We start from the raw sequence: 21,355 nt of genomic DNA on the forward strand, positions 1-21,355 counted from the left end.
CCTTGACCTTGGCCTTGACCTTGGCCTTGACCTTGTCCCTGTCCTTGAGCCTGCCCTTGGCCTTGGGTTTGTCCCTGACCTTGGCCTTGACCTTGTCCTTGACCTTGTCCCTGAGCTTGATCCTGCCCTGAAATCTCACCTTGATCTAATCCTGCATACGGTCCTTGACCCTGCTCTTGGCCTTGTGCTTGCCCCTGCCCCTGCCCCTGTCCTTGGCTCTGAGCTGGGCTCTGGCCTTGAGCTTGGCCTTGCCCTTGCACCTGTCCTTGGGTTTGTCCCTGACCTTGACCTTGACCTTGGCCTTGGCCTTGTCCTTGTCCTTGTCCTTGTCCTTGTCCTTGTCCTTGTCCTTGTCCTTGTCCTTGTCCTTGTCCTTGTCCTTGAGCCTGTCCCTGGGCTTGACCCTGGCTGGGAGTGTGACCGGGGAGCAGCGTAGCAATCGGCGTCGAGGTGGGCTTTGAATACCCACTCTCCCCTGGACTCTGGCCTTGGGCCTGGCCCTGCCCTTGAGATTGGCTTTGGCCCTGGCCTTCTTCCTCAGGATTGTTGTGGCGGGTTCCCAAACTGTTCACTGGGGCTGGGGCGGCTGTGATCTGGTGTGGGAGACTAGCCAGGAGCAAGACGACGAGGAGGAAAAGGGGTACCAAGGAGATACCCCGACCCAGTCCTCTGGGTCCGGGTTTGGCGAGCATGGTTGTTTTTGTTTTCACTATCTCGTCTCCTGCGCATACCACTGAACTCAGGGCGGTAGGAGTAGATAGTAAGTAGGGGCAATTGGGAGGGGAATGAAGTAGGAAAAGCAGAAGGTTGAATTGATAAGTATTTTAAGGTAGAAAGGAGATCGGTCATGGTCATTAATTTGCATCATCATCACTCGTCACTTACTTGACTTAACATTTCCTTCTCCTCCTGGACGCATAACATGATTCGCCGACATGTATGATCCGATGCCTCGTCAAAGTGGGTGTAGGGGTTTAGAATACAACGCGGAAAGTTCCCAGGCTGTGGAAGTGGTTTCCATGAACCTTGATGAACTGGCCTGATCAGAACGCCGTGATCTCGAAGGACAAGCCTGCTCGATCTCCGAGCTCTTCAGTCCAGGCCTACTCGCCAGAATTCCGCTCCTATTGTGTCCTCCGCTTGAAACAGAATCGGGGACCATTGAAAGAGAGAAGATTCAATTCATTCTTCTTAGAATTGAGCGGGGTCATACGGTAGCCCATCTGCGAGATAATCTACTTGCGCGAACTTAGTAGGGTCGATTGTCGCAGCTAGATCAGGAAGAAGTTCCCCTTCGCCTAAATTCAACAGGCTTGACAACTGGAGCTGCGAATCCTGTGCACCAGCGAGAGCCTGCTGGTTCTGTTCCTCAATCGGGTCGGGGTTTGTAGTGAGCTGGAAGAAGTCGAGGACTTCGGTGTAGCTATATAGCGTGGGTTGTCAGTTCCATGCGGATATTATTGCAGGGAAATTGCACACGTACATCATAATCTTCCACGTCTCGAGAGGTAATTCGGCGTCATTGAACGACCAGTCGAAGTTCTCTGTTGCAATGGGTTCGTCCGTCGGATCGTGATAGGGTGCCATCCAAGGATGTTTCAGACCCTGGTCAGCAGAGATGCGTCGCTCTGGGTCAAAGATGAGGAGATTGTCGATAAGGTTGAGTGCTGCTTCTTCTGCGCCGGGAATAATATCCCGCAATGGCCGCGGATTCCTCTTCGCCATGGACTTCACCACTCGGCGCGTCTATCAGGCCACCTTCATTAGCTCGGTTCGGTCCACGGCCGGGCAGTAAATTACGTACGTTGGTTGTTGTGATCCGGTCAATCAACTCATCAGGCGGATTTCCTAGCAGGTCTGTAATCAGCCAGAACTGGTTAATGTGGTCATTACCGGGAAACAGCGGCCGGCCCATCAGCATCTCCGCAAGAATACAGCCCACACTCCACAGATCAACCTTGTTTCCGTACCGCTGCCATGTCAACATGATCTCCGGCGCGCGGTAGTATCTTGTCGAAACATAGCCTGTCATCTGCGGCTCCTGGACGCGGGCCAGCCCAAAGTCACAGATCTTGAGATCGCAGTTCTCATTGATGAGGAGATTGCCCGGTTTGAGGTCTCTGTGAATTACGCCTGCGGAGTGTATGTATTTCAGTCCGCGCTATAATGGGACAAAACCAGGCAAGACGGAGCAGGATTGCGTCAGCCAGTAAGTCCCGATAAGGAGATGAGATTAGTGCGCTATAGTTGCGGTGTTGCGTCTTACCAGAATTTGATATGTGAAGTACTGGGCGAATTTGCCCTCGAGGGGCTTTCCGTTGAGTAGTCGGTGCAAGTCCGTTCCTAGGAGTTCGGTGACGAGGTAACTAATGGGTTTGTTAGTTCTGACCAGGGTCGCGAAGGCTCGGTAGTACTTACACGTCCTCCAGAGGGGAAATGAAAATGTCGCTAAGGTTGATGAGCTGGGAAATACGGTCAGTACGCGGTTTCTGGTTTATTAAACCTAGCCAAGGAGGAAACGTACATTGTCGTGCCATAGATGCCTCAAGAGCTTTACTTCGCGATATGTCCGCTTGGCAACCGAGAGGCTGTTAAATGGCTTCATCTGCTTCTTGATCGCGACGACTTGCTCCGAGATCAAATCGTAGGCAGAACTGGCACTCCATTAGTCCTCGCATCGCGTTATCTGTCGAGAATCCGAGGAAATTCATACCAGACGACGCCGGCAGTGCCGAGGCCAACGGGCTGCAAGTTGGCATATCTATAGCCGTTTTAGCTGCCTGAGGATCGGCTTCGTCACTTATCGCGGGGCAATACCTGCTGGTGGTTTCGAAGGTGGTCCCCAGGATTTCAGAGCGAATGAACTCGGCCATGGTGATAGGGGTGGGGTAGAGAGCAGAGAGGGCGATGAGGGGAAGATGAAATCAGAAGAAGAGAACTTGGAAGTGTTGAACTTGTTTGAAGGAGCGCCAGGTGGTGCCAGCCCACTCAGGCACGGCCACAGGTGTCAGTGGTTCGCCGCTGTGATTGGCGGGTCGAAATGCCGGTGAAAGGGGAACTCTACAACGGCCAGTTTAGTTGATCAGTTTTATTCGAGAATCTTCATCTGCAGGCTGCAGCTGGCCTTTATTTATTGATCCTTGTTCATATCTGGCTTGGACCTCGGGCTGAATTCTCATCCACCAATACCATCTCGACTAACTGATCCAGCACTTCCATCTTGCCCGTCTGTCGTGCCACCGGCACCCGATGTCCCCGGATGATTTCTAGCAACTGCGATTTGGTGAGGACGAGCTGCAAGTCTGCGGTGTTCTCGCGCGCATCGTCCAGGTATGCTTGAGTGTCGAGGCGTCGGCGAGTGAGCACCCCGTTACTGAGGAGCAATCGCCATTTCTCTGCTACGTCGGTCACGTCCAAGTCAATGCTGAACGAGACATCCAAGGCCTGCGCGCTGTTTAGTTGCACGGATAGGATCTCAAAGCATTGGTCCACGGTCAACTTCTCGCCGAGCGTCGTGCGACCCCCTGCCACCATGCCGGCCTTCTTGCCTGTCCGGAGCTCCTGCGCCGCTGTGAGGTAGAAGTTGCGCCATGTCGCGTTCTCGGCGCCGAACCCGAGCTGTTCGTATGATGTTGCCAGGAGGTCGCGTGCTCTCGGCTTGAGGTTTTCGGGTTCCGCTGCTGCTGCATGGGCAAGCAGGGTGATGGCAAATCGGTAATCACTTCTCTTCATGAAGGACTCTGCTTTGTCGCAGAGACCGTCAACGTCACCGAAGCATTCTACATACCGTTGTCCTTCTTCTCGAGGCGGGTATTGCCAGAGATGCTCAGGGCGCCCGTCAAACCAGGTGAGGTACTTTTGGTAAATGCCCTAACCGATCAACTCTATACTCCGAACCCAGATGGCCATAGGACATACCTTGACATTATGACTGAGAGACCCATAAAATCCACGACAATGCCACGCCTGCTCCAGCGCCGGAGGCAGCCGCATCTGCTCCGCAATCTCAATCCCCGTCAAGCCCAAATTCATCATCCGAACCGTCTGATCATGCATGTAACCATACAAATCGCGCTGCTCCTCAAGTCTTGTAACAAGCTCCTTCGTCCCCCAGATCGGCCAATTATGGCTTCCAAAGACCACATCCGAATTCCTACCAAACAACACAATAGCCTCATCCAAATACCCCGACCAAGCCTTCGCATCGCGCACCTGCGCGCCCCGCAGCGTGACAACATTATGCATGCAGTTCGTCGCCGTCTCGGGGATGCAGAGGGCCCTGAAATCCGGGAAGTGGAAGTTGATCTCCGCTGGTGCCTCCGTGCCAGGAACCATTTGGAACACGGTCCTCACGCCGTCGATGACATGCTCTTCGCCTGTTTTCTGGATTAAGATGGTAGGCGGGATAAGACTCGTCGTGCCGACGCTAGATCCCATCCCTAACCCCGTTCCAATTTGCCCCGTTGCACCTCGCGGCAGTGCGTTTCCGTACATGAAGGCCCCTCGCCGTCTCATCGCCGGCCCGGCAAGGATACTCTCGCTCAGAATCGCCTCCATGAAGCCCTCCGGCGCGATGATTGGGACCTTAGTATCAGGCTTAATAACACCCCCAGCACCCATATAATGATCCCCATGCGAATGACTGTAAATCACACCCGTAACTTTCTTCCCTTTCCCGCGATGCTCCTGGTAAAGTTCCAGACTGGCCTTCGCACACTCGCACGAAACAAGCGGGTCAATGACGATGATCCCCTCTTTGCCCTCGACAATGGTCATGTTCGACAGATCGTACCCGCGCACTTGATAGATGCCGGGACAGATCTCGTACAATCCATGCTTGGAGTTCAGCTGGCCCTGTCGCCAGAGATGGGGATGGGCAGTGGGCGGGCACTCGATGTCTTTCATGAAGTCCCATGCTGAGGCGTTCCAGACGGTGCGGGCAGGGTCGGCGGAGTGTGTGATTATTCCTGGGTCGAGTGCTGCGATAAAGCCACGGGATGCGGCTTCGTGATCGCGTGTGTCTGAGAGGGATGGGGTTGGCATTTTACTGTCAGAGTTGGCAAATGAAGTGTTCGGTACTCTACGCTACGGCCCCGGCCGAGATTATATACCTGCCGTACAAGTCCGGGATTTCTAGGAGCTTGGGAGGTCAGACGCGGCTTCGGCGTAGATTTCCTACTTAGATCAAATTACAGAGTCGATTTTTCATCTAATTCCTGTGAAGCAGGCTTGCTACGTAGCAAAAGAGGGTCTCGAGGGAGAGTTGAGTTGAGGGTTGAAATGGATGGTATGTGGCCGATGACGGGCTAGTCGCTTGCGCCATCGTTGACATCGCTTGCGTGATACTAAGCTCCACTGTTCAATGTGTATCTTATTGCTGTTGACAGGAGTATGAATCTGCAAAGGCGGACATGTTCAGATCAAAAGATTCCAGTCATAAAGCATCAACTTAGGAGGAATGAAAGCTGGTTCCGCCTGCGAAGCTAAGAGCGACTTCACCAGAACTCTATAAGATCAGGTATCTCTATGTTAGCGGTCGGTTGACCCTGGTCAAAAGAACTATCCTCCTGCTTCTGCTGTTGCTCCTGCGTGTTGAAGCCAGACTCTTTGCAATGATTCCCCGCAGGTACAGCTTCCTCAGGACTAAAGCTTCGATTTTCCAGTTCCTCTTTGCGCTGCTGCAATTCTGCTATCTGCTCCAAAATCGCATCGTGCTCCTTCGACCCTCCGTTTGCATAAGCTTGAAACTTCTTGATTGCCACGCCATCCTCTTCTTTCTTCTTGGGGGGAACCCCGTGGTCTATGTTCACGGTATATTGTGCTGGTCCAACTGCAAGGGTCTCAAAGAGTTTGAATTCCTCACAGTCACAACTGCAGGTATGAACATCTGAACAGGGCGTTTGGCAGGTATGCTTGCAGGCCATCGTGCGATTGCAGATTTCCTTACATCTGACCATTTCGTGGGGAAAGCTGTGCTCGAGTCTTAGCTTCACTCCGTCGAAGTGCGATAATTATCGCTGCTTACCTGTGACAGCGCAGAGCACATTGGTGGCCGCAGTTCAGCTTCTCGCCGCATGGTAGCTCGCAGCCGCCGTTCGTGTTGTTCCAGTCGGATGGATCTAGGCGAGATGTCAGTAAGGTCTATGTGGGACACGCCCAGCATGGGGAATCAAATCAACCTTTTATGCCCCGCCGGAGTTTGTGCTTTACACACGTCAAGGGTAACATATACCCAATCCGAGGCTCCGGATTGTTATTGCCCAGAACGTAGAGAACTTCAGCCCAGAGCTCGTCCGCCGCGAGGAGGTCCTGATTACCCAACATATAAAACCCTCTACGGGCGCGAGAAAGAGCAACACAGACTCGATTGGCAATTGACAAGAATCCAATCCCCTGTCTGCCGTTTCTGACCAGGGACAGAATCACAACTTCATTCTCCTCTCCTTGGTAGGAGTCGACGGTGACCACTTTAACGTAGTGTCCTTGAAGATAGGGATGGTTTTTCATTAGCTTGAGAATCTTCTTTCTTTGACCGTTGTAGAAAGTAAGGACAGTGATGTCCTTGATGGGAGTGTTGTTCAGGACGAGATATGCGAAGAATTCGACCACCATCTCAGCTTCCTTCTCATTGTACTTGGAGGACATATCGTCAAAGCTCTCGGACCAGTCATGAGAAAGAAGAAAAGAGCGTATATTCCCCATTCCTGGTATGTCTTCGCGCTTGGTAACACATTCGTGATCCAACAATGGTCCGTATATCGGCGTCAGCAGTTGGCGAATCTCCGGGGCCATTCTTCTTTGCCGTTGAAGAGTGACATAATTCATTCCGTTAATAACGAGACGTTCAAACATTGAGATATCAAGGAAGAACGGCTTCCCTTCCAGGTCCTGAACCGAACAGTTTCCACGGAGCTGTTTATGGTCGCCCACGAGTATAAGCTGCTGGAGCGAGTCTAGACATGCGGCGGCTATAGGGCTTTCTATCGCCATTGCTGCTTCTTCAATAAGGACGATCCGCGGCTTCATGCTTGACACAAGCGCTCGATATTTGCTGAGACCTGTTGTGGTCATCCCGAGCACTTTGGCGTTTTGGAGCACGATATGATCTCTTTCCCAATTGCCAATTTGAACATTCTTGCAAGTTTCCTCATAGGCAACAAGCAACCGGCGGAAATCACTCAGGATTTTTTGCTTCAATTGGGCGCGAAGTTCATTATAAACCCAACCCCGAGCTTTAACAGGTACCTTCCACATATCATCATAGTCGAGATAGTCGGGGTGACCATGGTCCAGTGAATTGACTTTTCCTTGGAACCCTTCGGAGAGTAGTGCCAACAGCCCTTTCAGATTTTCCCCCTCATCGTCATCATTAAGGCCCTGTTCTGCCTCCAGTTCCTTCAACTGCTCGTATTCTAAGTCCACCTCATCCCCAGCGCCGAAACCGAAGTCCTCGTTTGTATATATCACTTGAAAGGGGGCTGCTTGGTCCCCTAGCCAAGTTACCAAGGGGTCGGCTTCATCTTGCTCTTGCCCAGCACTAACCCAGCGTTTAGCTCCTTTTTCAAGCGAATCACACTGCTTTGCCGTCAAAAGGCTGTACTTCTTGAAGAGTGTAGACGGAAGTGGCTGGCCAGAGTTAGCTTCGTTAAAAGGCTGCAGTAGCTCTGCAATGGTATTCGACAATCTTTTCTGGCCTTTGAACGCGTTCCCACTAGTACCACAAGGAAGATTGGGCATGGGCTCTTCACGCCGAATGTTGAATAAGGTGCGCTTTTTGATCTCTGGATCGCTACTTCTACCTCCCAGGCGAACATACTGTCTCTCGAAGCGAGAGACATGGGTCAAGATTTGGTCTAGGGCGTGGTTCGTTTGAGAGGCCACAACAATCGGCGGATCATTCGCCTTCATATGTGATAACATTATCCGCAAAGCTAGGACAGAGACATACGTCTTACCCGTGCCTGGAGGCCCCTGAATAACAGCGAGCTGCTTGGTGAGCATCTGCTCCAGAGCATCCCATTGTGTTGCGTCAAGGTCTCCCAAAGGCGACCGTGGCCAGTTTTGCAGAACGTCGAGCTTGCCCTCTAGTTCATTGAGGCCGGTAATCGCTGACTCGATGTTCATAACAGGGTTATTTTGAACGTATGCAGGGGTGGGAATGTGAGGGCTCAACGAGCAGATTTGATCAGAGAGAGGGAAGCTAACGTTTGTCAGCCATGTTGTATCAAGCTGTATATTTGGTTTTCTCACCTCTCAGAGCTCATTTTCTGAAGAGCCGTCATGACATGCCTCGAAGCCTCGTAATATCCCTGTTTCGCCTCGACCATGACCCACTCCAGTTGGGGATCAAAGTCCGCGTCCAAGGGATTGGCAAAGAACACATCGACTTCTGGCGGTAACAACTTCACGCCATCCAGCGGCCTGGCAGCGATAACTGCAATAACGCATTGTGTTTGAAAAGCATTATCAGCAGGTGATAATGCAACCACCGAGCCAGCAACCAAGCGCTTCGAGTATTCCCAAGCGATGTTCCTACCTGCTCTGTTCGTAGAAAATTGAAGTTTGAATGCAAGTCCTCGGCGGGTAAACGTCAATCCTGTAACGTAGACCTGCGTACATTAGCCGGGCTGCTGACTTAGTGGAATGGGTAAGGGTATAACACCTTTTCATACACACAAATGTTCTTATCATCGCTCATATCAGGGTCAGATCTGAAAATGGCCACGGCATCCCGCAAGGAAGCCACAGCTTCTTCTCGAAGAAGTTCATAGTGAGCCTTCAGGTACGCATCTTTAGACTCCCAAGGGCCCTCTTTCTTGTTCGGCTCGAGATTAACGAACTCTTCGTCATTTCCGAAGATCTCATCGGAAGATGGGAGCTCTGGCTTTGACAGCCACGGCTTCGAAGATAAGGTATCAGGATCACGGTTGCGAGTCTCGTCAAAGTATTTGCGAATTTCTTTAGAAACTATCGCAACTGTGCGTGCGTTAAGGGCTCTCGTGTTAATGGTTGCCGGGCTGCTTAGAGTCGTGCGTTTGAATCTCTCAGCTAGCCGAGCGTTGATTTCTTCGTCCGAGTCCATGGTCAGGATAGAGTAAAAGAAGGATTGAGGACACCAGTAGGCAGAAGATGGGACCAAAGGACAAGAGGAGCAAGGCCAAGTAAGGAAATGTGTTCGAGGAAACAAACGAGAGGGGAGCAAACGACTTGGACATGGCGAGCTCCAAGATCAGGCAGTCACTGCTCCCGGCTTCCCCTGCTACTTGCTCATTATCCACACCTTCTTATTAACTCAAACATTGTCTGGGCTCATAATAATGTGTTTATGAATGTCACCATGGCTTTTGGTAACTTTGCAGCAGCATCAGCATCCCAATTGCATACACCTCGCCTCTTTCCGAGCTGTTCCACACGACACCTGGTTCCCATTGACCATGTTCGACTACTCCATGAATTACCCCAACTTTACCAACCTCGGTTTCCCAAGTCATGCTCCTGGAGAAGACCACCGTCTATCGGTCACTAAAGGCGGATGAATAAACCTGGACCCCCGGACGCCGAGCCCTGGACCTGGAGAGAGATCGCACTAACCTGATTGGGACTCTCACTCTCAGGCGACAAGGCACCCATGCGGGCCAACGTGACGTCGGAACAATAATGCGATCGAGTAACTGGCACAAGTTGGGATTGAGTTCTTGCGCCAGAACAACAGTCACTTGTTGAATTACATATCAGAGTCTACTCATTCACCTGCCCGGTGAGGAGGCTGCTTTGATTGTTAGGCGCGGGGACGGGGGTCATGAGGCTCTGATCTCCGCACTCACCTCCGAGGTCGCAGACGAACCAAAAAAGACTATTTCAGCAAGGGAGAAACAGGACAAAGACTTACAATACCCGCGCGCACACTGCTTTACGTTTCTTGCTTGCAGACTTCCGCAAGCCACGGCAGAACTTTGTCCGAGACACGATGGCCTCGATTGTGGAGGACGAGGACGATCGAGACCTCGCTGGTGAGCCCGCGTCGCAATTCGTCTTGCGGCTTGAGTGGTAACTGACAGTTTGGCAATGTCTTAGGCTCACAAGATGGAAGCTCAGATAACGACATGGACGATACTCTCAGAGATGCGGACGATGGCGGGGGCGACAATGATCAGGATATGGACGCGGACGGCGAAGCGGACGATCAGGATGCAGATAATGCGGACAGCCCGTCGAATGCCAGCCATACATCTGAAAGCGCCGGGGTAGCCACGCAGCAGAACCAGGATATCGCAATGAACCCTTCGGTCCCAGATAATACCACATCCGACCTGAACTCCGTTTTCCATCCCACCGTGCGTCCCGAGTGCCTCACTGCTTCCAGCTACGATATAGTTCCTACGACAGCCGCGCCGCACAGTACATCGATCAACGCGATAACAGCGACAGCGGACATGCGCTGGGTATTTAGCGGTGGCTCTGATGGATACGTGCGGAAATTCAACTGGGTGGATTCGATCAACAGCAAGCTCATGCTGACTGTTGCGCAAAGGCATCCGTTTGTGGATAGCGTTATAAAGGCGGGAGTTTTAATGGGCTACTGGGAGAATATGGATGGCAACTCCTTATCACCAGTATACTCACTGGCCAGCCAAAGCGAAGGGCTTTGGCTGCTATCTGGCCTGGAATCTGGCAGCATCCGATTGCAATCAATCCGACACGATGAGGGCAAGGAAATTGCCCTGTTACAGCAGCATACTTCTGCAGTCTCGGTATTAGCGTTAACGTCGGACGAAAAATCGTTACTTTCCGGAAGCTGGGATAAGCGGATATTCGATTGGGACCTCAATACAGGACAGACCAGGCGCGTCTTTGGGTCTAGCGCCGGACAAATATCAGCAATCCAATTACGACCCGAGTCTACCTTGCCGATCCCCAGAGACACATCTGAGTTCCAACAACCCAACGGGACTTATTCTTCCAACAACCAGGCAAGCGGAGGCAACAGCTTCAGCTTCATGGACACATCAAACGACCAGGGCGACAATGGTGGCATGAACCCGCAGGCGGGTTCACCAACTGACTCGCTCTTTGGGGGGGCCGACTCCTTATTCGGCGACGCAGATGGCACGGCAGCCGATGGGCTGGGCTCATCAACCAACGCATTCGGCATAGATGACGACGATGAATTTGGGAAAGCTCTCGCCAACGGCGTCGTCCCTGACGCCGATGCCCCAGGAGAACCAGACACAATGCAACAAGACGGTCTCTTCGACACCACCTTTTCTTCGAACGATACATCTGCAACGGGCTTTAACCCCTCTATACCCACCCAACCGTCAGACCCTCAAATAGCAGACCCGTCGAACGCCCAATCTCAACCATTGGTCAACGGCCTCCCCCACGCCGAAGAATTAAAACCATCCTCACAGAGCCAAGAAAACACACAATCCACGCCATTTGAGGCGACCAACGTCAACGACAATACCTTCCTCGCTGCATCGATAGACGGCACCATTCGAGTATGGGACCGACGCCAACCATCCGCAATCGCCCGCATCACACCCCGCAATTCCCCGCCCTGGTGCATGAACGCCTGCTGGTCTCCCGATGGAAACTACATCTACGCCGGCCGCCGCAACGGCACGGTAGAAGAATATAGTCTCCACAAGGGCCTCCGGGAGCCAGAACGAACCTTCAAGTTTCCGCAGGGAAGTGGCCCGGTCACCGCTCTCAAGGCAATGCCTAATGGCCGGCATCTTCTCTGGTAAGTTTCCTCACTCTTATATGCAAAAGGTGAAAAGCTAACGAAACCAGCGCATCCCACGATATCCTTCGCCTCTACGATCTGAAACACGAACAAGCAACCCGCCACTCGACCGTCCCCTTCCTCATTATCCCCGGTCACCGCACCGGAACAGTCTCGCAGTTATACGTCGATCCGGCGTGCAGGTTCCTTGTCTCCACGAGCGGCAATAGAGGATGGGAAGGTAGCACGACGGAAGTACTATTGGGATATGAGATTGGCGTGCCGGTTCCTCGGTAGCTTGGTCGATCCTATCTCCTATGATGGCTTTTGGACCATATTTGTTGCGATATGCGTGTCGAGTACTATATGTATTATACGGCGTCGTTTATCATACTTGCGGGTAGACCTGGGCGTTCTTGTTTGGGGAATCTTTTTATGGCTATACCTATTCACGGTTGAACAAGGTGTTAGATGTCAGGCCATAGTAGCCACGATCTAAGGGTTTAGCATCTATAGAGTTTATAATTGATAAGCTTGAAATCATATATTCGTAACAGAGCCCAGACAGATTCATATACACATAACACTTCCATGACCATGTCCACAGGTATCCAAATTCCAAAAGCAAATCAGCTCTAACGCCATCCAAGTCATATATAGAAACAGGTTGAAGCAAAGTCCGACAGAATTTCAAAGGTCATCATCATAATCATCATCTAGCGTCCCATCTAGATCCAGCCCTTCACAGATCTCGTTTTGCTGCGCTCGCCAGGATCCAAAGAGTGGGTTGTTCTCCCATTTCGCATGTCCCTCGTCATCACGTTGAAAGTATACATATCCCGGTCGATCTGCAGGGTCAATCTCCGTACCTGGGTCAGCCGGGACGCCCCAGGGCCCAGTGACTATCCGTCCAAACCCCTCCAACGCTAGATTCGGGATATGCCCGCGGGCTTCGATGTTGCCGTTTTCAATGTTGTTCACGGTAACGAGATATACGGGTGAGAGATTTGCGTCTTGTTCCGCGCGCAATGGCATAGATATCCACGCCTCGTTGTTGTATGATTCGACCCTGCTCTTGTCGTGCCGTAGAGGAAGCGGGCGGGAAAGGAGCATGGAGTCCAACTTGGCCGAGTCGAGGAGCAGCCCCGGCGTTTGAAGGTATAGCACGCCGTCATATTGCATAAACTGGATTTGGCCCAAACGGAGGAGCTTTGTATCCGTGAGTGTGTAGCCAGCTGATGTGGCCACCGACATATCTATGGGGAGGAGCCATATGTCATATTGAAGACTGGCGGCTCGTAGGAGAGACAGCGCTGTTGAAACAGGCTTGGAGAGGGTCATGGTATCCCAGCTTGATGGATACATGAACAGGCGGTCGTGGATCGCGCTCTTGTTCGTCGAAAGTTGTTTGAAGAAGAGGATGGCGGAGCAGATGTTGGAGGGGTCGGGGTCCGACAAGAGCTGGAGGTAGGCATAGTTCCCTTCGGCTCCAGGTGTGATCTTTGGCTGTACATGAGGTGGTTCTTCTAGATCTTCCCCGATGTCGAGATAGGATAGTGGATCTTGACTTTGACTCCGTTTGTAGACCTGCGGGTGCTCTGGAGGCCGGATGACATGCTGGATGGTCCGCACCGATTGCTGCTGGAGCGCATAGCCCGACAAGAACAGTAAGAAGGTAAAAATCGAGACCACTCCGGTCGATAGAATGACGGACACCGTGGAATGTGTCAGAAGCACCATGCTTAGTCTATCCTAGTACTTATCACTCTGAAATGACGGCCGCATGAGAGATCTTGCGGTGGGCAATGCCTGCGTAACACCGGCAGACAACCAAAAGCTAACAAGCGGGTAAAGATAGTAAGGATAGTCAAGACGCAGAAGCGGGTAGAAGTCTATCTTGAACGATGAAACAATGCAGGTCATCTATACCAGAGCGCAATAAGATAAGAGAGCCCCGGCCGTGTTGATGGCGGCTGGTTGTCCACGCGACTATCGATAAGGATCTTGAGCTCGGCCTTGGCTGGGGTAACGTGACATCAATTTTCCGCAGCTGTCGCGCCGTCATCTTGAGTCCATCTCCAAGTTGATCTCTTCAAAACCGAACCCCAGGAAACCACCGCCATGGCCTCACACCGCGCCGATGCCAGCACCCTCCTCGACAACCGGGGTTACACCGGTCCCCTGGTGCGTGGCCTCAACCCCGCGATGCTCTTCGAGAAAGCCGTCCGCGACCGAATCACGGAGTCCTACTACTGGAAAGAGCAATGTTTCGGACTCAACGCCGCCACCCTCTGCGACCGCGCAACTGAGTTGACATTCATCGGTGGAACCTATGGTGTATCCGAGAAGGCATCGCCATTCCTTTGCCTCGCCTTCAAGCTCCTCCAGATTAACCCAGATCGCGACATCATTATGGAGTACCTAAACTTCAGCGACCCCGAAAACGAGACGGACGGTGCAGACGAAGATGCAACGGCCGAAGAACGCGCTCAGGCCAGCGTTGTAAAGCACCGCGGCGACTTCAAGTACCTCCGAGCCCTTGCCGCATTCTATGTACGCTTAACCTGGGAGCCGGTCGAGATCTATAAAACGCTGGAGCCGCTTCTGCTGGACTACCGGAAGCTGAAGAGGAGGGTGCGCGACTCATTTGTGCTGACGCATATGGATCAGTTTGTTGATGATCTATTGACGAAGGATCGTATGTGCGGTACTAGTCTATGGAAACTGCCTTCCCGGCAGCAATTGGAAGATCTTGATTTGTTGGAGGTGCGGGAAAGCCCTCTACAAGACGAGTTGGATGAGATGGATCGAAGTGATGACGAAACTAGACACGCGAGTGATTCTCGCTCTGAGGCGCGCTCTGATGACGCACGCTCCGATGCTCGTTCTGCTGACGGTCGCTCTGATGACTGAAGTCCTCTGTCAGGCTTTGGCTCCATCTTGACTAGGCAGTAGACAAGTGGGAATCAATCTCTACTGGCGACTATATACGCTGGTGATGAACTTGGAAGCTCAACCAAACTTACCCCGCGCCACGGCAACCAGACGAACTGGGACGATGCGTTTACGCGGCTGGTAAATCCCGCAGTTGCACTTACGGCGTCAGGAATCCCTTCACGACTACCAGACGATCAAACCGATCAATGGCCACATGGCAATCTACATATCCAGCTTCAGGCACCGGCTTAGGTATTGACCAACATAATGGGAAATATGAACCTCGGATATTGCGGATGTTTCTTCGATATCTGTACCATGTCCAACTCAGAATCAAAGCAACCATGTACCATATCCATTATGTACATTTTATATGATCATATACAAAGGTTTCGAACATGGTCGAGTGTTCTCCCTAGAATCCTTGCTGCCGATGCCACTTCTCTTCCCAGCCCTTGAACCAGGGACTCTCATCCAATGTAGCTACCTCCCAATTCTTGGGAGCAAGGCCTTTTACCTCCTGCTCTTTCGCCCACTTGTCAAGAGCCGGAAGCACTACATGTTCGATGTGCCATGTACCCTTGTAGGTCATGAGATCTTTATTCCCCTCTCTCATGACTTTCGCCACAAGCGCCGGCACGCAAGGCTCATCGCGGAACTCAGTAACCGGGGTGAACAGTGCTTTGAAGTTGAACACGATGGCCGCGGAAAGAGGCAGACGACGAAGCGTCTGCCAATCAGTCCGCAAATAGCAATCTTCCAAGCGCAAATTGGGATCCTGGAACTCGCGCAGCTTCTCATGGGGATCCCCAGCAGGCATGTGCAGAGGCTGTCCAATCTCGAGACCCCACGATCCCCGTTGAATAGGCTTATCAGTCGGCATCTTGGTGAAGAACCTGCACGGACTGTCAGACAAGATACACCAACTACCGACCAGGGCCAAGGATGCTCATGCTCACCTATTCATCGAAAATTCCATCTTCTCCTTATAATGAGGTATCTTGACGTGAATATGATCAAGTCTAAGCCCAACCTTACTCGCAACATTCCACCCCATAGACGAACAAATCACCCCCGCGCGCAAGAAGTAATCGCCCTGCTTCTCATCGCGCAGCATAATCCCAAAGTCTTCTGGCACATTATCCATCAGGATCTCCAGCGGCGGCTTCGACTGGACATCCTGCTCCGTGCCTAGGATGCGGTTCGTGAAGATCCGCTTGTCCTCGCTCAGCGAGAAATACTGCGGATACCGCGCGCAGTAGAACTGCAGCGCCATTTCCATGAGCTCTTTACAAGCAAGTTCAGAACCAGGCAACGCGCCCAATACACCGCTGCCATGCTTCGCGAATAGTGCTTTGCGCTGAGCAATCCGCTCTTTGTACGTGTTTTCGAGCTCAAGCCACCAATCGGTTTCGAGCTTCGTTAGGGCTACACGGCGTGGCGTCAGCGTCAGAATCAGCCATCAAACACACCAAGCACCACTCAGCTTTCGACCGGGGTCCAAATCCTGAAACCTGAAACGAGGGGCAAGGCAAACATACACATAGTCTGATGGTATGCCCATCGAAACGGGCGGTACGGTCTCGCCAACGCCTTGTCAACGTCGAATTTCTCCCCGTTAGCCGTCGGCAGCGGCACGCCGCTCAGCACCGCGTAGTTGGGGAAATCGCCTAACGCCTTGATATCGGCTACCGAGAACCCAGTCGGCGTGTATGCGCCGTCTTGGCAGGTGCGGTAGTCCTGCGTCATGGGCAAGGGATTCCGCAGGACTTCGGTCTCGGAGACTTCTTTGTATTTGTACCCGGTTGGGAGGGGCAGTGTTGATAGGACATGGTGGCGTAATGGTGGGAGGACGGTTGCGGGATCTGTTGGCTGTGTTGTTGATGTCGGCTTCTTTTCAGAGATAGGGGAGAGAGAGCGCGGGGGAGTCTGGCTTGTTCGAGAGGTGGGATTGCGGCCGCGGAGGCGGTTGAGGAGATGCGGTGCGGAGTTTGAGAGGAGGAGGCAGAAGCCGACCAGGGCCAGGAATATAAGGCCGCTTTGTATATCCATGATTATTGTGTCAGGGCACCATGCGATGTCGGGATGAGTGGAAATCTAGGTTGATTGGTATAGAATGAGGAGAAAACAGTCCCATCTTAAACCCCAACTCAAATGCTATCTCTTATCTACATACCTGCGTAGACTTCATACATATCAGCCCATTCCATCTATAGATTACCTCTGGGAATCTCTAACGGTTACCTCAATCCGGCAGGTCAGGTACAGTCTTCACTATCAAATCCATTTCCGTATCTACCCCAGGATCGACTCAACAAAACCGGAAAAGAGACGAGGGCCCCGTAGCGATGTAGGGTAATGGTGACGATCAGGATGCACAGGTGAGTAAGCTGGAGAGGGGGCAAGGCTGTGATGTACATATCCTAATTAGGTAAAAATGTCCCGGACCAGGGTCGGGGATTCTGGGGTTCCGGGGATGGCATATCTGGATTGCTTATCAGGGAGTTGGAATAAGGTATGAAGAATCTGTATGTTGTTCATAATGGATTATTTGGCCTTTGCATTATGGGTATCTTAGTCCTGAATTCATTGACGTAGGCGTTGGGTTAATAGAGAGTATGGCTGAGCCAGGCGTTAGCTCGCCAGAGCGAAACTCCGAACAGCGTGGCTGATGAGTGTCGCCGTACAGTAGTACACCGATCGATGCGTCTGCAATCCATCTCCAGCAACAAGATCAGCCACCGGCTCGAGGTCGTCATGTTGTTATAGGTGCTGCGGTCAGCTGGCCATGGCCAGGTTTCCTTCCAGCTTGGACGTAAGGTTCGTTTCCTGTCAACCGAACAAAATGCTGCCATTATGCTGATAATACACTACTCCGATATCAAGACACGCCGAGGGGATGATAAGTACAACCCCCTCCTATATCAATAACAGTTTATGTGACAAATGGGTATCATAACACCGCTGTTTCGCCGTGCAAAAATCGAGTAAAGATAGGGAAATTCGATGCATGATTCAAGGAAAATCGTAGGGGCTGGCGACGACTAATCGGGGTTGGTGAGCTAGACAGAGTCAGTATGAGTATTCATGAAGACGGCTTTTGCAAAGACTCACTCGAAGAACAGGCCGAGAATAGTCTTCGTTATCTTGTAGAGATACATCGCTATCCCGACGCAGCATTGCGCCCGTGTTCAAGCGGTTATCTGTAAAGGTGGGCATACGCTGCGGGATGTTCGAAGACCCGTTGGACAATGTATGGCTGTGGTTGTCCCCAATATTGGCGTAGCTCATGTTGGAGCCCTTGCTTTGGCGGCCGTCAATGCCGGCACCTTGGTAAGTCGGGTCATTCTGGCGACGCTTTGCGAGGAAGAAGATGATGGCGGCGACAACCAATGCAATACCACCAACGACTCCGACGACAATCCCTGCAATAGAGCCTCCACTCAGGCCAGAATCGGAATCGCTATCTGCTTGCTGGGGGTTACTCGAATCCGCTGCCTTTGTTGCACTCGAGCTGTCCACCGTTATGGTTGTGACCAGACCACCGTGGGTTTGGGTCTCGGTCACACTCGAGTGTATGGTGGTCGTAGAGTCTGAGTCTGTTGATGTGGTCTTCACACAGTCAGTAATAGAAAAACAGCGTCGAGAGCACCCTGAACTAACCGAGTTTTCCGAGCTTGTCGTTGATGTTGACGACTTCGTTGAGGTCGATGTGGATGTTGACTTAGTTGTTGACGCGCTCGCAGTTCCTGACGGACTCCCCAATTGGATGTAGGCATACAGACTATCGTCCGAATTACCGCATGAATCGTCTGGGTATCCAGGACAGCCATCGTCACACTTGGATGTGTCGACATTGTCGTCATCATTGGGGGCGATGTCGGAGCACCAGCAATTCTTGTCCAGCAGAATGGCGAACGCACTATCGCTGCAATGATCCTCGCAGTTACCATTCGATTGGTAGATGGAAAAGTCTTGGGCCAGTGTTAGCTCAAATGAAACCTGCCGCAGAACAAGACGACCTACTTGCAGAGCCCGTCCCCGTGTTATCGCTAGAGCAGTATGTAAGGGAGCTGGTACTGTCGACAGAGATCCATAGTGTCGTCCATGCAAGCAGTGCCAGCAAGGGTGTGAATTGGTTGTTCATGGCTCGGGCCATTGTTTTCGTCAGCTTCCCTTGAAAACACTCGAACCGTAGTCGTATATAGTAATGTATCTTCCTTCAGATCCGGTCCGAGTTTCCCGAGTCCCCAGATCTAGCAATAACAATCGATCGGTGACCAGGGTATATCAAGCGCGAACGTCGGTTTGCAGCGAGGATATGAGAAAAAGGAGATTCGTCTATAGAAGGGTTGCGAAATGGATGTGATTCGTCAGGGTATTGAGGTCGATTCGGGTAAGACAGTGTCCCGCACCGAAAGACCTTGCTCAAAGTCAGCCAAAGTCGATCCTTGTGCCTTATAAAAATCGAAAAAGCTCACAATACGTCGAATATAACCGTAGACTGTAAAGTCCTCGAAGGCTTCCAACTACAAAGCGAGCGTAGTGTTTGGCATGGGCGAAATGAGAGTCCAAGGCGACCAGGGTCAGGAGAGTATCTCCAACATGTTCCACCCGGTCAGGAGCAGCGAGAAAACAGCAAGAGCACTAGGCGGTGCTGGTTCCAATAAACGAGCGATGGAAACGAGGGAATAGGGTCCTGGAAGCGAGAACAGCACTTGGTGAGCGAAGAAAACGAAGAATAGAAGAAGCAGTGAGAATTCAAGAGCGAAAAAGCATGGAAGACAGGCAGAGGCAGATGAAGAAGTCCTGTCGTCGTCTCTGCATACCAAGCCTGTACTAGCCCAGTCGTACAGCGAGCGGGTCCGCCGTGTCCCACTCTGTATTTGCTATTCTACTGACTCGTTACTGTATAATCCCAGAATGCAATCAATTCGTGGCAGGGGGCATTTGCTGAAGATTCTTTGTTTGGCTTGGGATAAAGTATACACTGCATGGTCTGCAACTGTATACGTAGCTTGTTTTAACTTCAATTCTTTGGTTTCTCTGCCTCCTTAAGTGGCTTGAAGTCCTTGGACTGAGGGATCTACAGTGGACGGTAATGAATCGCGTAAACATCAGCCACACCATTTACAAATACTCCGACCAGCCTTTCGATCGCGGTCAGAATGCTAGCCACATAAACACTCCAAGAAGTATGAGGAACTTTCCATAGACACTACGAATTACTCCGTACTCTACTTAGAAATGTTTACATGCATTTGCAGCCGGAATTGCAATATATCTGTGTGTTCCAGGGGAAATTGGAAGGGGCCGGGGCAGGGAGGAGCCGATCCTTAAATAGAACACTCAGGCACAAGCTCACAGCTGCGTCATAAACTGCACAAAGATCACTAGCAATCTGCCAAACCATGGAAGAGCTCTCGATACCGGAATTACACAATACGCAGATCGGCCAGTGTAGGCCTACGCAATCCCGCCAAGCGTGTTTTGAGATAAGACCGTCGTCGCAGATCGTGGTCCGTTCATTGGCTTATCGTATGCCTCTGTTATTTGCGTATCTCATCTTTCTTTTTGAGTTGTTCTTAAAAGTTGAGAAACTCGCCACCGCGGATGGCATCTTGCTTGGAAGTGGGGGAAGTGCGGTGGTTGCAAGGAACTGAAATAAAGATGCACGATCTGATTCTCAAGCCTGGCTTCCTCAATGGCCGACCAGCCCGACGCTTTCGCTAGGTTCGACCTCCCATCACCTTTCCATGGTCAGCCGATCCATGAATACATGGCTATCTATGAGAGAACAAATAACATGTGCGCTGGTTATCTTCTGCTTTCTCGATCTTCATCTTTCGAACCAGACGATTCAACCCGACGAGCTTGAGCCATGTCCGGATCTCCGTGGAATCGTGATGCTACCAGCCGATTTCGTCGGTGCTAGCTGGCAAAAAACCGAGATGGGTACACCTGAGCCTATAAACCACTCGTTGTCCCTTGATTCGAATCCTTGATGCGTGCTGACCGAGTCCATCCATGCAGCAAAACGCTCGCAAACAGGGCAGCATCCTGGCTCCCCGCCCGGATATCGATCGGACCCTGTCTTTGCAACGTCATCGACCTTGAGATGGTATCGATATTCAGGGGCAGCCATCAAACCCTCGGCTTCTCACTTCATGTGCATGCTTGGCTTCATGGGATTGTACTCACCACGATGGTTCTGTTGGCGCTCGACAAACTTCCAGTTCATGCGCCCGATGCATAACAATCGTTCTACGGCGGCGGGGTCATGATCACAGAGTACTACCCCGAATAGTACGCTCGTGCATCTGAAGACATCAGTCAACCATGGAATGATATCTTTGACAGCGGACCAACCAATCGCATCCGCCCGTTCATAGTGCATGTCTCTGAGCCCGGACTTAGTGCGCGATAGCTACAACCCCGCCTTTAATCAATCAAAGTTCAGAACTTCAGTCTTGGTCTTTGAATTGCAAAGAACAGTTTGGTCGACATCGCCGCTGTTCCAGTGTTCAGACGACACCTTGCTAGAATCCCAAACTACAAACGGTGGTGGCTCTGAATCTCAATACGAGGACTCGAAGATTCGACGACTCGACAATGGTACTTCGTATATAGTTCATGCTAACCACCAACGGCGACGGCCAGCCACTCCCGTACCGGCTGCATAATGTGTGG

General features: G+C 51.7%; 8 protein-coding genes across 8 annotated transcripts; 2 read left to right on the forward strand and 6 right to left on the reverse strand.

Moving 5' to 3' along the window:
- Positions 1–145: 145 nt before the first annotated feature.
- On the reverse strand, positions 146–692 carry BDW74DRAFT_178593 (uncharacterized protein; the record flags this gene model as incomplete). The annotated part of the gene is made up of 2 exons (XM_073729243.1): positions 146–404; positions 466–692. 2 exons carry the CDS (start codon positions 690–692, stop codon positions 146–148), a joined length of 486 nt encoding a protein of 161 aa, XP_073583213.1.
- A 499-nt stretch (positions 693–1,191) lies between these two features.
- Positions 1,192–5,043, reverse strand: mpkC (mitogen-activated protein kinase mpkC; the record flags this gene model as incomplete). The annotated part of the gene is made up of 9 exons (XM_073729244.1): positions 1,192–1,423; positions 1,484–1,746; positions 1,805–2,161; positions 2,267–2,366; positions 2,419–2,462; positions 2,525–2,654; positions 2,714–2,761; positions 3,203–3,870; positions 3,919–5,043. The coding sequence occupies 9 exons, from the start codon at positions 5,041–5,043 to the stop codon at positions 1,192–1,194; spliced, it is 2,967 nt and encodes a 988-aa protein (XP_073583214.1).
- Positions 5,044–5,449: 406 nt separating this feature from the next.
- BDW74DRAFT_168154 (putative DEAD box helicase involved in nonsense mediated decay) lies at positions 5,450–9,082 on the reverse strand (the record flags this gene model as incomplete). The annotated part of the gene is made up of 6 exons (XM_073726785.1): positions 5,450–5,506; positions 5,631–5,970; positions 6,026–6,119; positions 6,180–8,200; positions 8,251–8,609; positions 8,663–9,082. The coding sequence occupies 6 exons, from the start codon at positions 9,080–9,082 to the stop codon at positions 5,450–5,452; spliced, it is 3,291 nt and encodes a 1,096-aa protein (XP_073583215.1).
- A 515-nt stretch (positions 9,083–9,597) lies between these two features.
- On the forward strand, positions 9,598–12,271 carry BDW74DRAFT_153994 (WD40 repeat domain-containing protein). Its single transcript, XM_073724604.1, has 3 exons — positions 9,598–10,010; positions 10,075–11,746; positions 11,797–12,271. The coding sequence occupies exons 1-3, from the start codon at positions 9,968–9,970 to the stop codon at positions 12,023–12,025; spliced, it is 1,944 nt and encodes a 647-aa protein (XP_073583216.1). The 5' UTR covers positions 9,598–9,967; the 3' UTR covers positions 12,026–12,271.
- A 30-nt stretch (positions 12,272–12,301) lies between these two features.
- On the reverse strand, positions 12,302–13,652 carry BDW74DRAFT_153995 (uncharacterized protein). The gene has a single exon (XM_073724605.1). It carries the CDS (start codon positions 13,466–13,468, stop codon positions 12,419–12,421), a length of 1,050 nt encoding a protein of 349 aa, XP_073583217.1. The 5' UTR covers positions 13,469–13,652; the 3' UTR covers positions 12,302–12,418.
- A 197-nt stretch (positions 13,653–13,849) lies between these two features.
- On the forward strand, positions 13,850–14,641 carry BDW74DRAFT_178598 (PRP38 family protein; the record flags this gene model as incomplete). The annotated part of the gene is made up of 1 exon (XM_073729245.1): positions 13,850–14,641. The coding sequence occupies one exon, from the start codon at positions 13,850–13,852 to the stop codon at positions 14,639–14,641; it is 792 nt and encodes a 263-aa protein (XP_073583218.1).
- Positions 14,642–15,080: 439 nt separating this feature from the next.
- BDW74DRAFT_178599 (heme-dependent oxidative N-demethylase family protein) lies at positions 15,081–16,717 on the reverse strand (the record flags this gene model as incomplete). Its single annotated transcript, XM_073729246.1, has 3 exons — positions 15,081–15,561; positions 15,625–16,093; positions 16,207–16,717. 3 exons carry the CDS (start codon positions 16,715–16,717, stop codon positions 15,081–15,083), a joined length of 1,461 nt encoding a protein of 486 aa, XP_073583219.1.
- An 897-nt stretch (positions 16,718–17,614) lies between these two features.
- On the reverse strand, positions 17,615–19,008 carry BDW74DRAFT_25387 (uncharacterized protein). The gene is made up of 4 exons (XM_073732324.1): positions 18,692–19,008; positions 18,329–18,639; positions 17,780–18,277; positions 17,615–17,727 (listed from the first exon to the last, which is right to left on the reverse strand). Exons 1-4 carry the CDS (start codon positions 18,822–18,824, stop codon positions 17,710–17,712), a joined length of 960 nt encoding a protein of 319 aa, XP_073583220.1. The 5' UTR covers positions 18,825–19,008; the 3' UTR covers positions 17,615–17,709.
- Between the last annotated feature and the right edge of the window lie 2,347 nt (positions 19,009–21,355).

This window comes from Aspergillus multicolor (assembly GCF_047715735.1).
Source record: "Aspergillus multicolor strain CBS 133.54 unplaced genomic scaffold BDW74scaffold_14, whole genome shotgun sequence".
Classification (NCBI taxonomy): Eukaryota; Fungi; Ascomycota; class Eurotiomycetes; order Eurotiales; family Aspergillaceae; genus Aspergillus; species Aspergillus multicolor.